This window comes from Oncorhynchus masou, unplaced genomic scaffold (genome assembly GCF_036934945.1).
Source record: "Oncorhynchus masou masou isolate Uvic2021 unplaced genomic scaffold, UVic_Omas_1.1 unplaced_scaffold_939, whole genome shotgun sequence".
Classification (NCBI taxonomy): domain Eukaryota; kingdom Metazoa; phylum Chordata; class Actinopteri; order Salmoniformes; family Salmonidae; genus Oncorhynchus; species Oncorhynchus masou.
The window spans coordinates 35,873-51,168 of NW_027015880.1; the positions used below are offsets into that span (position 1 = coordinate 35,873).

Genomic DNA, 15,296 nt, shown 5'->3' on the forward strand with positions numbered 1-15,296 from the left:
CTTCCCCCTCTGATTAGGTCTCTATTTCTTTCTCTGTTCCTGCTACTTTCAGTGTCTGATTCTTGTTTGTGTTTTTTGATGCCAGAAGCAAGCTGTCGTCTCGTTTGCTTCCACCTTGTCCTGTCCTGTCGGAGTCTGCCTGGCAGGTGCCTCCTGCACTATACTAACGTTCTTTTTGTTCCGCTGACAACGTTGGAAGAGGATTTATGCCATTCCTGTTTTTTCATTAAAGAACTCTGTTTTCTGTTAAAACCGCTTTTGGGTCTTCACTCAAGTTCATAACAGAATGGTAGTGTATATATGTATATAAACACAATAGTATCATGAATGTATATACTGTATATAAACACAATAGTATCATGAATATACTATATATAAACACAATAGTATCATGAATTTATATACTGTATGTAAACATAATAGTATCATGAATATACTGTATATTAACACAATAGTATCATGAATATACTGTATATACAGCTTCTTGCTGTTACGCCCTGGTCTATATTTATTATGTTATATTATTGAGTCAGGCCAGGGTGTGACATGGGTTTATTTGTAGTGTGTTTCGTCTTAGGGTTGTGTGGGGTGTATAGATTAGTCTATGGCTGCCTGAGGCGGTTCTCAATCAGAGTCAGGTGATTATCGTTGTCTCTGATTGGGAACCATATTTAGGCAGCCTGGGTTTCACTGTGTGTTTGTGGGTGATTGTTCCTGTCTCTGTGTTAGTGTTCACCAGACAGGTTGTATAGGTTTTTCACGTTCCGTTTGTTGTTTTTGTATTTATAAGTTATTTCATGTATCGTCATTTGTTTCATTAAAGACATGAGTAACCACCACGCTGCATTTCGGTCCGACTCTCTTTCGACAAACGAAGAACGCCGTTACACTTGCATAATGTTTTCAGGCCCCTTGGATTTCTTCATATTTTATTGTGTTATGAAAATGTGGGATGAAAAAATGTAATTCATTGTCATAAATCCAATAAGGGCTGAACAATTTTGCAAGGCACTGTATATACACAGTAGAACATTCTAAATATACACAGTAGAACATTCTAAATATACACAGTAGAACATTCTAAATATACACAGTAGAACATTCTAAATATACACAGTAGAACATTCTAAATATACACAGTAGAACATTCTAAATATACACAGTAGAACATTCTAAATATACACAGTAGAACATTCTAAATATACACAGTAGAACATTCTAAATATGCACAGTAGAACATTTTAAATATGCACAGTAGAACATTCTAAATATACACAGTAGAACATTCTAAATATGCACAGTAGAACATTCTAAATATACACAGTAGAACATTCTAAATATACACAGTAGAACATTCTCAACATTACATGGACGTGGTATAGTATTGTAATGAGCCTGTAAGGCCACCGACAGGCGCATGTAGTTTGTTGACTAGCGTAAACAGTCTAGGACACTGATTTCCCATAAAACAATCAAGTTGTAATTTATTTGGATGAACACAGACAGTGCACACCAGCACTGACCTGCTGCACAAACGCCTCACCAAAAACTACCCCCAGTATCCTCACATACAGGAACTAATTTGCATAACATTGTGTGATAGGCTGAGAGACTTTCGAATGTGTAAAACATTACAGTATAAACTAAATATCTTAATGTTTAACCATGTGATCTATATTTCAATATTTACATCAAATATCTGTCCTCTCTTTCCCTCTCTCCCCCGTTTCTATGTCCCTCCATTTCTCTATTCATCCCCTTTAAAGAGAGAAGAATCCTCTCTTTCCCCCTCTCTCCCCCGTTTCTATGTCCCTCCATCTCTCTATTCATCCCCTTTAAAGAGAGAAGAATCCTCTCTTTCCCCCCTCTCTCCCCCGTTTCTATGTCCCTCCATCTCTCTATTCATCCCCTTTAAAGAGAGAAGAATCCTCTCTTTCCCCCTCTCTCCCCCGTTTTTATGTCCCTCCATCTCTCTATTCATCCCCTTTAAAGAGAGAAGAGAAGAATCCTCCTTTCCCTCTCTCTCCTCTGACTCTCATGGACCGGGTTCTCTGCAGCCCCTTCCTCTTGCTCTCTTTCTCTCCTTCCTTTTCTCTCTCTTTCTCCTCTGCCTGCTGTTGCACCTGCTGACTTATCAGCAGGCGCATGTCCTCCTGAAAGAAAGAGAGAGGGGGAGAGCGAGGGGAGAGGAGAGAGAGAAGGGAGAGAGAGCGGAGTGGAGAGAGCGAGAGGGGGAGGGAAGAGTGAGGGGAGAGGCCGAGAGGGGGAAGAGAGCGAGATTGTAGGAGAGAGCGAGAGGGAGGGGGAGAGAGAGGTAGGGAGAGAGAGAGGGAGGGGGAGAAGGAGGGGAAGAGCGAGAGAAGGGGTTGAAAGTGGGGAGAGAGGTCGATAAAATAAAATAGTAAATTGAAATGTTTTCTTCTTTGTACTGTAACTGTCAGTCTGAGAAAACAAGCCCACCGTCACCCCCAGACCCACCTGCCATGTCACCCCCAGACCCACCTGCCATGTCACCCCCAGACCCACCTGCCATGTCACCCCCAGACCCACCTGCCATGTCACCCCCAGACCCACCTGCCATGTCACTCCCCAGACCCACCTGCCATGTCACCCCCAGACCCACCTGTGCCATGTCACCCCCAGACCCACCTGCCATGTCACCCCCAGACCCACCTGCCATGTCACCCCCAGACCCACCTGCCATGTCACCCCCCAGACCCACCTGCCATGTCGCCCCCAGACCCACCTGCCATGTCACCCCCAGACCCACCTGCCATGTCACCCCCAGACCCACCTGCCATGTCACCCCCAGACCCACCTGCCATGTCACCCCCAGATCCACCTGCCATGTCACCCCCAGACCCACCTGCCATGTCACTCCCCAGACCCACCTGCCATGTCACCCCCAGACCCACCTGCCATGTCACCCCCAGACCCACCTGTGCCATGTCACCCCCCAGACCCACCTGCCATGTCACCCCCAGACCCACCTGCCATGTCACCCCCAGACCCACCTGCCATGTCACCCCCCAGACCCACCTGTGCCATGTCACCCCCCAGACCCACCTGCCATGTCACCCCCAGACCCACCTGCCATGTCACCCCCAGACCCACCTGCCATGTCACCCCCAGACCCACCTGCCATGTCACCCCCAGACCCACCTGCCATGTCACCCCCAGACCCACCTGCCATGTCACCCCCAGACCCACCTGCCACCGTCACCCCCAGACCCACCTGCCATGTCGCCCCCAGACCCACCTGCCATGTCACCCCCCCAGACCCACCTGCCATGTCACCCCCAGACCTACCTGCCATGTCGCCCCCAGACCCACCTGCCATGTCACCCCCAGACCCACCTGCCATGTCACCCCCCAGACCTACCTGAAATGCGTCGACCTCCTGCGACAGCACCACCTTATGTTGAATGGTGTTCAGCAGCTGCTGGGTCAGACTGTCTCTCTCCGCTCGCACCGTACACACCTCGCTCTCCAGGGAGCTACACAGAGAGAGAGAGAGAGAGAGAGAGAGATTCAAAACCAAATGTTTACCTGGCCCACCACTCCACCCTGGACTTGAACAGCCTTTATGACCAGGTCCACCTCTACAAGGCAGCAGTGCCCACCTTCGCCCGGACTCTAAAGGACATCGCTCTCAAACGCAGCCCCTACACTTCACACAGGAGAAACAGATGAATAAACCCCCCCCCCCTGGACCTACACATAGAGGACCCACGCCGAGAGGACTCACATCCAGACCACAACACCATCAGCCACATGCACACCCCCACCCCAAACAATCAACAATCCCCCAAGTCAGCCATGCCCACACCCCATTTATGCCCCCTCAGATCAGACCTATGCCCCTCCTGCCCACCCCATGCACCCCACCCCAGCAAAGAGGGCCCCAACATGGAAGTCACACATATGCCCAGGTAGTGAGAGGGAAAACAGGCCCAACCCCCACTCTTAAACAAGCCCAAGCCAATGGAATGTACCAGATACTCAGCAGGCTCTGCTCACACTTACTGGTCTGAGGCCAAACCACACAACCAACAACATTGGACACTTTATGGAACACAAAGCCTTCACTATCTCATAATGGAATTTCCAATGCCTGAGGTCATCTGCCTTTGGCCTAAAGAGCAGGAACCTGACATTGGCATCCTACAAGAAACCTGGTATAGAGGAGACAGACCCACTGGTTTCCCCCTAGGTTACAGAGAGCTGGTAGTCCCATCCATCACACTACCAGGTGGGTGGTAATAGAGGAGACAGACCCACTGGTTTCCCCCTAGGTTACAGAGAGCTGGTAGTCCCATCCATCACACTACCAGGTGGGTGGTAATAGAGGAGACAGACCCACTGGTTTCCCCCTAGGTTACAGAGAGCTGGTAGTCCCATCCACCACACTACCAGGTGGGTGGTATAGAGGAGACAGACCCACTGGTTGCCCTCTAGGTTACAGAGAGCAGGTAGTCCCATCCACCACACTACCAGGTGTGAAACAGGGAAGGGTCTCAGGGGGTATGATAATTTGGTATAGAACAGACATAACTCACTCTATTAAATTAATCAAAACAGGAACAGTTTACATTTGGCTCGAAATTCCAAAGGAAATGATCACAACAGATAAACATGTCCTCCTGTGTGCTACCTCTATCCCCCCACTAGAATCCCTGTACAACAGATAAACATGTCCTCCTGTGTGCTACCTCTATCCCACCACTAGAATCCCTGTACAACAGAGACAAATGTCCTCATGTGTGCTACCTCTATCCCCCCACTAGAATCCCTGTACAACAGATAAACATGTCCTCCTGTGTGCTACCTCTATCCCACCACTAGAATCCTTGTACAACAGAGACAAATGTCCTCCTGTGTGCTACCTATATCCCCAAACTAGAATCCCTGTACAACAGAGACAAATGTCCTCCTGTGTGCTACCTATATCCCCCCACTAGAATCCCTGTACTTTAACCAAGACAGCTTCTCCATCCTGGAGGGGGAGATCAACCAGCCCTTCAAAGCACTGTCTGGAGCCACTACCGTTCCTCATAGTCTCTAGTCTCTGGACTTACAGTAGGCATACAGTATGTGTCCTATATGATTACAGTATGTGTTCTAGAAGAGTACAGTAGGACTACGGTATGTGTTCTATATGATTACAGTATGTGTTCTAAATGTTTACAGTAGGACTACAGTATGTGTTCTATATGATTACAGTAGGACTACAGTACATGTTCTATATGATTACAGTAGGACTACAGTATGTGTTCTATATGATTACAGTATGTGTTCTATATGATTACAGTAGGCCTACAGTATGTGTTCTATATGATTACAGTATGTGTTCTATATGATTACAGTATGTGTTCTATATGATTACAGTAGGCCTACAGTATGTGTTCTATATGATTACAATATGTGTTATATATGATTACAGTAGGACTACAGTATGTGTTCTATATGATTACAGTAGGACTACAGTATGTGTTCTATATGATTACAGTATGTGTTCTATATGATTACAGTAGGCCTACATTATGTGTTCAATATGATTACAGTAGGACTACAGTATGTGTTCTATATGATTACAGTAGGACTACACAACGTGTTCTATATGATTACAGTAGGACTACAGTATGTGTTTCCATGATTACAGTAGGACTACAGTACATGTTAAATATGATTACAGTAGGACTACAGTACATGTTCTATATGATTACAGTAGGACTACAGTATGTGTTCTATATGATTACAGTACATGTTCTATATGATTACAGTAGAACTACAGTATGTGTTCTATATGATTACAGTAGGACTACAGTATGTGTTCTATATGATTACAGTATGTGTTCTATATGATTACAGTAGGCCTACAGTATGTGTTTATATGATTACAGTAGGACTACAGTATGTATTTATATGATTACAGTAGGACTACAGTACATGTTCTATATGATTACAGTAGGACTACAGTACATGTTCTATATAATTACAGTAGGACTACAGTATGTGTTCTATATGATTACAGTATGTGTTCTATATGATTACAGTAGGCCTACATTATGTGTTCCATATTATTACAATATGTATTATATATGGTTACAGTAGGACTACAGTATGTGTTTATATGATTACAGTAGGACTACACAATGTGTTCTATATGATTACAGTAGAAATACAGTATGTGTTTCTATGATTACAGTAGGACTACAGTACATGTTATATATGATTACAGTAGGACTACAGTACATGTTCTATATGATTACAGTAGGACTACAGTATGTGTTCTATATGATTACAGTACATGTTCTATATGATTACAGTAGAACTACAGTATGTGTTCTATATGATTACAGTATGTGTTCTATATGATTACAGTATGTGTTCTATATGATTACAGTAGGCCTACAGTATGTGTTCTATATGATTACAATATGTGTTATATATGATTACAGTAGGACTACAGTATGTGTTCTATATGATTACAGTAGGACTACAGTATGTGTTATATATGATTACAGTAGGCCTACAGTACATGTTCTATATGATTACAGTAGGACTACAGTATGTGTTTATATGATTACAGTAGGCCTACAGTACATGTTCTATATGATTACAGTAGGACTACAGTATGTGTCTATATGATTACAGTAGAACTACAGTATGTATTTATATGATTACAGTAGGACTACAGTACATGTTCTATATGATTACAGTAGGTCTACATTATGTGTTCTATATGATTACAATATGTATTATATATGATTACAGTAGGACTACAGTATGTGTTCTATATGATTACAGTAGGACTACAGTATGTGTTCTATATGATTACAGTAGGACTATAGTAGATGTTCTATATGATTACAGTAGGACTACAGTATGTGTTTATATGATTACAGTAGGACTACAGTATGTGTTAATATGATTACAGTAGGACTACAGTATGTGTTCTATATGATTACAGTACATGTTCTATATGATTACAGTAGGCCTACAGTATGTGTTCTATATGATTACAGTATGTGTTCTATATGATTACAGTATGTGTTCTATATGATTACAGTAGGCCTACAGTATGTGTTCTATATGATTACAATATGTGTTATATATGATTACAGTAGGACTACAGTATGTGTTCTATATGATTACAGTAGGACTACAGTATGTGTTCTATATGATTACAGTAGGCCTACAGTACATGTTCTATATGATTACAGTAGGACTACAGTATGTGTTTATATGATTACAGTAGGACTACAGTATGTGTTCTAAAGGATTACAGTAGGAAATACAATAGGACTACAGTATGTGTTTTATTTGATTACAGTAGGCCTACTGTATGTGTTCTATATGATTACAGTAGGAAATACAATAGGACTACAGTATGTGTTTTATATGATTACATTAGGCCTATTGTATTTTATTTGATTTTATTTACCCATTATTTAACCAGGTAGGCCAGTTGAGAACAAGTTCTCATTTTACAACTGTGACGTGGCCAAGATAAAGCAAAGCAGCGCAACACAAACAACAACACAGTGTGAGTGTGAGTGTGTGTGTGTGAGTGCGTGTAAGTGTGCGTGAGAGTGTGTGTAAGTGTGTGTAAGTGTGTGTGAGTGCATACGGGTGTACCTGTAGCTGGGTTTTCCTTGACAGCTCCTGAATGGCTGTAGCTCCTCCCTCAGAGAATCAAGCTCCGCCTCTCTGGAGCATAGCTGAGGAGAACAAGAGAGAGAGGTTAGAGAGAGGTTAGAGAGGGGTTAGTGTGTTAGAGAGAGGTTAGAGAGAGGTTAGAGAGAGGTAAGTGTGTTAGAGAGAGGTTAGAGAGAGGTTCGTGTGTTAGAGAGAGGTTAGTGTGTTAGAGAGAGGTTAGAGAGAGGTTAGTGTGTTAGAGAGAGGTTAGTGTGTTAGAGAGAGGTTAGAGAGAGGTTAGTGTGTTAGAGAGAGGTTAGTGTGTTAGAGAGAGGTTAGAGAGAGGTTAGTGTGTTAGAGAGAGGATAGAGAGAGGTTTGTGTGTTAGAGAGAGGTTAGAGAGAGGTTAGTGTGTTAGAGAGAGGTTAGTGTGTTAGAGAGAGGTTAGAGAGAGTTTAGTGTGTTAGAGAGAGGTTAGAGAGAGGCTAGTGTGTTAGAGAGAGGATAGAGAGAGGTTAGTGTGTTAGAGAGAGGTTAGTGTGTTAGAGAGAGGTTAGAGAGAGGTTAGAGAGAGGTAAGTGTGTTAGAGAGAGGTTAGAGAGAGGTTAGTGTGTTAGAGAGAGGTTTGTGTGTTAGAGAGAGGTTAGTGTGTTAGAGAGAGGTTAGAGAGAGGTTAGTGTGTTAGAGAGAGATTAGAGAGAGGTTAGAGAGAGGTTAGAGAGAGATTAGTGTGTTAGAGAGGTTAGAGAGAGGTTAATGTGTTAGAGAGAGGTTAGAGAGAGATTAGTGTGTTAGAGAGAGGTTAGAGAGAGGTTAGAGAGAGGTTAATGTGTTAGAGAGAGGTTAGAGAGAGGTTAGTGTGTTAGAGAGAGGTTAGAAAGAGATTGGTGTGTTAGAGAGAGGTTAGAGAGAGGTTAGTGTGTTGGAGAGCAGTTAGAGAGAGGTTAGAGAGAAGTTAGAGAGAGGTTAGTGTGTTTGAGAGAGAGGTGTTGGAGTGTGTTTTTAATTTGATTTATTAGGATCCTCATTAGTCGTCGCCAATGACGACAGCTCGTCTTACTGGGCTCCAACATTCAACTAAAAGTACATTACAGACAAAAGACTACAATGTTACATACAGTACCAGTCAAAAGTTTGAACACACCGACTCATTCAAGTGTTTTTACTATGTTCTACATTGTAGAATAATAGCGAAGACATCAAAACTATGAAATAACACATGGAATCATGTAAAAAGTGTGAAACAAATAAAAACATTATTTATATTTGAGATTCTTCAAAGTAGCCACCCTTTGCCACGATGACAGCATTACACACTTAAATAAGCAAAGATAAACGACAGTCCATCAAGGCACACTTAACCAGCATGGATACCACAGCATTCTGCAGCGATACGCCGTCCCATCTGGTTTGTGCTTAGTGGGACTATCATTTGTTTTTCAACAGGACAGTGACCCAACACACCTCCAGGCTGCGTAAGGGCTATTTGACCAAGGGGAGTGATGGAGTGCTGCATCAGATGACCTGGCCTCGGGTGATTACCCGACCTCAAACAAATTGAGATGGTTTGGGATGAGTTGGACCGCAGAGTGAAGGAAAAGCAGCCAACAAGTGCTCAGCATATGTGGGAACTTCTTCAAACTGTTGGAAAAGCATTCCAGGTGAAGCAGGTTAAGAGAATGCCAAGAGTGTGCAAAGCTGTCATCAAGGCAAAGGGTGGAAGAATCTGAAAGGGTTGAAGAATCTGAAATATAAAATATATTTATACTTTTTTTTGGTTACTACATGATTCCATATGTGTTATTTCATAGTTTTGATGTCTTCACTATTATTCTACAATGTAGAACATAGAAAAACCTTGAATGAGTGACTGGTACTGTACATTTAGAAACATGAACATATAGATACATATACATATATCTCTATCAGTTTCACATGTCATACACACAACAAGTAGGTCACACGGGGGCATTGTGCCGTGAGGTGTTGTTAAAAAATTTTTTTAAAGTTTGCTGTTTACTTAAGATGAAAGGGAGTTTCTTGCATTTGTGGCTTTGTATAAGACTGTACGTTTCCTTTAATTTGTTCTGGACCTGGGGACTGTGAAATGACCCCTGGTGACATGTCTGGTGGTGTAAATGTGTGTGTCAAAGCTGTGTGTTGACAAAGTTGACAAACCATTTCCAACACATTAACGGTTCTAATTCAAACAAAAAGTGATGCTCTCAATCTTTCCTCATCTCTTAGCCAAGAGAGACTGGCAGCACTCTTTATTACAGACAGACCTCTCCCCATCTCTTTATTACGGCCAGACCTCTCCCCATCTCTTTATTACAGCTAGACCTCTCCCCATCTCTTTATTACAGACAGACCTCTCCCCATCTCTTTATTAGGGACAGACCTCTCCCCATCTCTTTACTACAGACAGACCTCTCCCCATCTCTTTACTACAGACATACCTCTCCCCATCTCTTTACTACAGACAGACCTCTCCCCATCTCTTTATTACAGACAGACCTCTCCCCATCTCTTTACTACAGACAGACCTCTCCCCATCTCTTTATTACAGACAGACCTCTCCCCATCTCTTTATTACGGCCAGACCTCTCCCCATCTCTTTATTACAGCTAGACCTCTCCCCATCTCTTTATTACAGACAGACCTCTCCCCATCTCTTTATTAGGGACAGACCTCTCCCCATCTCTTTACTACAGACAGACCTCTCCCCATCTCTTTACTACAGACATACCTCTCCCCATCTCTTTACTACAGACAGACCTCTCCCCATCTCTTTATTACAGACAGACCTCTCCCCATCTCTTTACTACAGACAGACCTCTCCCCATCTCTTTATTACAGACAGACCTCTCCCCATCTCTTTACTACAGATAGACCTCTCCCCATCTCTTTATTACAGACAGACCTCTCCCCATCTCTTTATTACAGACAGACATCTCCCCATCTCTTTATTACAGACAGACCTCTCCCCATCTCTTTACTACAGACAGACATCTCCCCATCTCTTTACTACAGACAGACCTCTCCCCATCTCTTTATTACAGACAGACCTCTCCCCATCTCTTTATTACAGACAGACCTCTCCCCATCTCTTTACTACAGACAGACCTCTCCCCATCTCTTTATTACAGACAGACCTCTCCCCATCTCTTTATTACAGACAGACCTCTCCCCATCTCTTTATTACAGACAGACCTCTCCCCATCTCTTTATTACAGACAGACCTCTCCCCATCTCTTTATTACTGACAGACCTCTCCTCATCTCTTTACTACAGCTAGACCTCTCCCCATCTCTTTATTACAGACAGACCTCTCCCCATCTCTTTATTACAGACAGACCTCTCCCCATCTCTTTACTACAGACAGACCTCTCCCCATCTCTTTATTACAGACAGACCTCTCCCCCCATCTCTTTATTACAGACAGACCTCTCCCCATCTCTTTATTACAGACAGACCTCTCCCATCTCTTTATTACTGACAGACCTCTCCTCATCTCTTTACTACAGCTAGACCTCTCCCCATCTCTTTACTACAGACAGACCTCTCCCCATCTCTTTATTACAGACAGACCTCTCCCCATCTCTTTACTACAGACAGACCTCTCCCCATCTCTTTACTACAACAAGACCTCTCCCCATCTCTTTATTACAGCTAGACCTCTCCCCATCTCTTTATTACAGCCAGACCTCTCCCCATCTCTTTATTACAGCTAGACCTCTCCCCATCTCTTTATTAGGGACAGACCTCTCCCCATCTCTTTATTACAGCTAGACCTCTCCCCATCTCTTTATTACAGCCAGACCTATCCCCATCTCTTTATTGCAGCTAGACCTCTCCCCATCTCTTTATTAGGGACAGACCTCTCCCCATCTCTTTATTACAGACAGACCTCTCCCCATCTCTTTACTACAGACAGACCTCTCCCCATCTCTTTATTACAGCTAGACCTCTCCCCATCTCTTTACTACAGACAGACCTCTCCCCATCTCTTTATTACAGCTAGACCTCTCCCAACCTCTTTATTACAGACAGACCTCTCCCCATCTCTTTACTACAGACAGACCTCTCCCCATCTCTTTATTACAGACAGACCTCTCCCCATCTCTTTATTACGGCCAGACCTCTCCCCATCTCTTTATTACAGACAGACCTCTCCCCATCTCTTTATTAGGGACAGACCTCTCCCCATCTCTTTATTACAGCCAGACCTCTCCCCATCTCTTTATTACAGCTATACCTCTCCCCATCTCTTTATTACAGCTATACCTCTCCCCATCTCTTTACTACAGACAGACCTCTCCCCATCTCTTTATTACAGAGAGACCTCTCCCCATCTCTTTATAACAGACAGACCTCTCCCCATCTCTTTATTGCAGCTAGACCTCTCCCCATCTCTTTATTACAGACAGACCTCTCCCCATCTCTTTATTACAGCTATAACTCTCCCCATCTCTTTACTACAGATAGACCTCTCCCCATCTCTTTATTACAGACAGACCTCTCCCCATCTCTTTATAACAGATAGACCTCTCCCCATCTCTTTATAACAGACAGACCTCTCCCCATCTCTTTACGGCCAGACCTCTCCCCATCTCTTTATTACAGACAGACCTCTCCCCATCTCTTTATTAGGGACAGACCTCTCCTCATCTCTCTATTACAGACAGACCTCTCCCCATCTCTTTATTACAGCTATACCTCTCCCCATCTCTTTACTACAGATAGACCTCTCCCCATCTCTTTATTACAGACAGACCTCTCCCCATCTCTTTATAACAGACAGACCTCTCCCCATCTCTTTACGGCCAGACCTCTCCCCATCTCTTTATTACAGACAGACCTCTCCCCATCTCTTTATTAGGGACAGACCTCTCCTCATCTCTCTATTACAGACAGACCTCTCCCCCATCTCTTTATTACAGACAGACCTCTCCCCATCTCTTTATTAGGGACAGACCTCTCCCCATCTCTTTATTACAGCCAGACCTCTCCCCATCTCTTTACGGCCAGACCTCTCCCATCTCTTTATTACAGACAGACCTCTCCCCATCTCTTTATTACAGACAGACCTCTCCCCATCTCTTTATTACGGCCAGACCTCTCCCCATCTCTTTATTACAGCCAGACCTCTCCCCATCTCTTTATTACGGCCAGACCTCTCCCCATCTCTTTATTAGGGACAGACCTCTCCTCATCTCTCTATTACAGCCAGACCTCTCCCCATCTCTTTATTACAGACAGACCTCTCCCCATCTCTTTATTAGGGACAGACCTCTCCTCATCTCTATTACAGACAGACCTCTCCCCATCTCTTTATTACAGACAGACCTCTCCCCATCTCTTTATTAGGGACAGACCTCTCCCCATCTCTTTATTACAGCCAGACCTCTCCCCATCTCTTTAAGGCCAGACCTCTCCCATCTCTTTATTACAGACAGACCTCTCCCATCTCTTTATTACAGACAGACCTCTCCCCATCTCTTTATTACGGCCAGACCTCTCCCCATCTCTTTATTACAGCCAGACCTCTCCCCATCTCTTTATTACGGCCAGACCTCTCCACATCTCTTTATTACGGCCAGACCTCTCCCCATCTCTTTATTACGGCCAGACCTCTCCCCATCTCTTTATTACAGCTAGACCTCTCCCCATCTCTTTATTACAGCCAGACCTCTCCCCATCTCTTTATTACAGCTAGACCTCTCCCCATCTCTTTATTAGGGACAGACCTCTCCCCATCTCGTTATTACAGCTAGACCTCTCCCCATCTCTTTACTACAGACAGACCTCTCCCCATCTCTTTATTAGGGACAGACCTCTCCCCATCTCTTTATTACAGCTAGACCTCTCCCCATCTCTTTATTACAGCCAGACCTCTCCCCATCTCTTTATTACAGCTAGACCTCTCCCCATCTCTTTATTAGGGACAGACCTCTCCCCATCTCTTTATTACAGCTAGACCTCTCCCCATCTCTTTATTACAGACAGACCTCTCCCCATCTCTTTACTACAGACAGACCTCTCCCCATCTCTTTATTACAGCTAGACCTCTCCCCATCTCTTTACTACAGACAGACCTCTCCCCATCTCTTTATTACAGCTAGACCTCTCCCATCTCTTTATTACAGACAGACCTCTCCCCATCTCTTTACTACAGACAGACCTCTCCCCATCTCTTTATTACAGACAGACCTCTCCCCATCTCTTTATTACGGCCAGACCTCTCCCCATCTCTTTATTACAGACAGACCTCTCCCCATCTCTTTATTAGGGACAGACCTCTCCCCATCTCTTTATTACAGGCAGACCTCTCCCCATCTCTCTATTACAGACAGACCTCTCCCCATCTCTTTATTACAGACAGACCTCTCCCCATCTCTTTATTACGGCCAGACCTCTCCCCATCTCTTTATTACAGACAGACCTCTCCCCATCTCTTTATTAGGGACAGACCTCTCCCCATCTCTTTATTAGGGACAGACCTCTCCCCATCTCTTTATTACAGCCAGACCTCTCCCCATCTCTTTACGGCCAGACCTCTCCCCATCTCTTTATTACAGACAGACCTCTCCCCATCTCTTTATTACAGACAGACCTCTCCCCATCTCTTTATTACGGCCAGACCTCTCCCCATCTCTTTATTACAGCCAGACCTCTCCCCATCTCTTTATTACGGCCAGACCTCTCCCCATCTCTTTATTACAGCCAGACCTCTCCCCATCTCTTTATTACAGACAGACCTCTCCCCATCTCTTTATTAGGGACAGACCTCTCCTCATCTCTCTATTACAGACAGACCTCTCCCCATCTCTTTATTACAGACAGACCTCTCCCCATCTCTTTATTAGGGACAGACCTCTCCCCATCTCTTTATTACAGCCAGACCTCTCCCCATCTCTTTAAGGCCAGACCTCTCCCCATCTCTTTATTACAGACAGACCTCTCCCCATCTCTTTATTACAGACAGACCTCTCCCCATCTCTTTATTACAGCCAGACCTCTCCCCATCTCTTTATTACAGCCAGACCTCTCCCCATCTCTTTATTACGGCCAGACCTCTCCCCATCTCTTTATTACGGCCAGACCTCTCCCCATCTCTTTATTACGGCCAGACCTCTCCCCATCTCTTTATTACAGCTAGACCTCTCCCCATCTCTTTATTACAGCCAGACCTCTCCCCATCTCTTTATTACAGCTAGACCTCTCCCCATCTCTTTATTAGGGACAGACCTCTCCCCATCTCGTTATTACAGCTAGACCTCTCCCCATCTCTTTACTACAGACAGACCTCTCCCCATCTCTTTATTAGGGACAGACCTCTCCCCATCTCTTTATTACAGCTAGACCTCTCCCCATCTCTTTATTACAGCCAGACCTCTCCCCATCTCTTTATTACAGCTAGACCTCTCCCCATCTCTTTATTAGGGACAGACCTCTCCCCATCTCTTTATTACAGCTAGACCTCTCCCCATCTCTTTATTACAGACAGACCTCTCCCCATCTCTTTACTACAGACAGACCTCTCCCCATCTCTTTATTACAGCTAGACCTCTCCCCATCTCTTTACTACAGACAGACCTCTCCCCATCTCTTTATTACAGCTAGACCTCTCCCCATCTCTTTATTACAGACAG

At 44.2% G+C, this 15,296-nt stretch overlaps 1 protein-coding gene across 4 annotated transcripts in view; it reads right to left on the reverse strand.

Annotated features, from left to right (window-relative positions):
• Window positions 1–895: 895 nt before the first annotated feature.
• LOC135538312 (BICD family-like cargo adapter 2) overlaps window positions 896–15,296 on the reverse strand; it is a 34,010-nt gene continuing 19,609 nt past the window's right edge. For all 4 annotated transcript variants that reach the window (XM_064964224.1, XM_064964227.1, XM_064964223.1 and 1 more), the window contains 3 exons: window positions 7,642–7,724; window positions 3,383–3,497; window positions 896–2,153 (listed from right to left, as the gene is read on the reverse strand). In XM_064964224.1, the coding sequence (XP_064820296.1) occupies window positions 1,974–2,153; window positions 3,383–3,497; window positions 7,642–7,724 (378 nt within the window). In that variant the 3' untranslated portion in view covers window positions 896–1,973. The remainder of the gene's footprint in view (window positions 2,154–3,382; window positions 3,498–7,641; window positions 7,725–15,296) is intronic.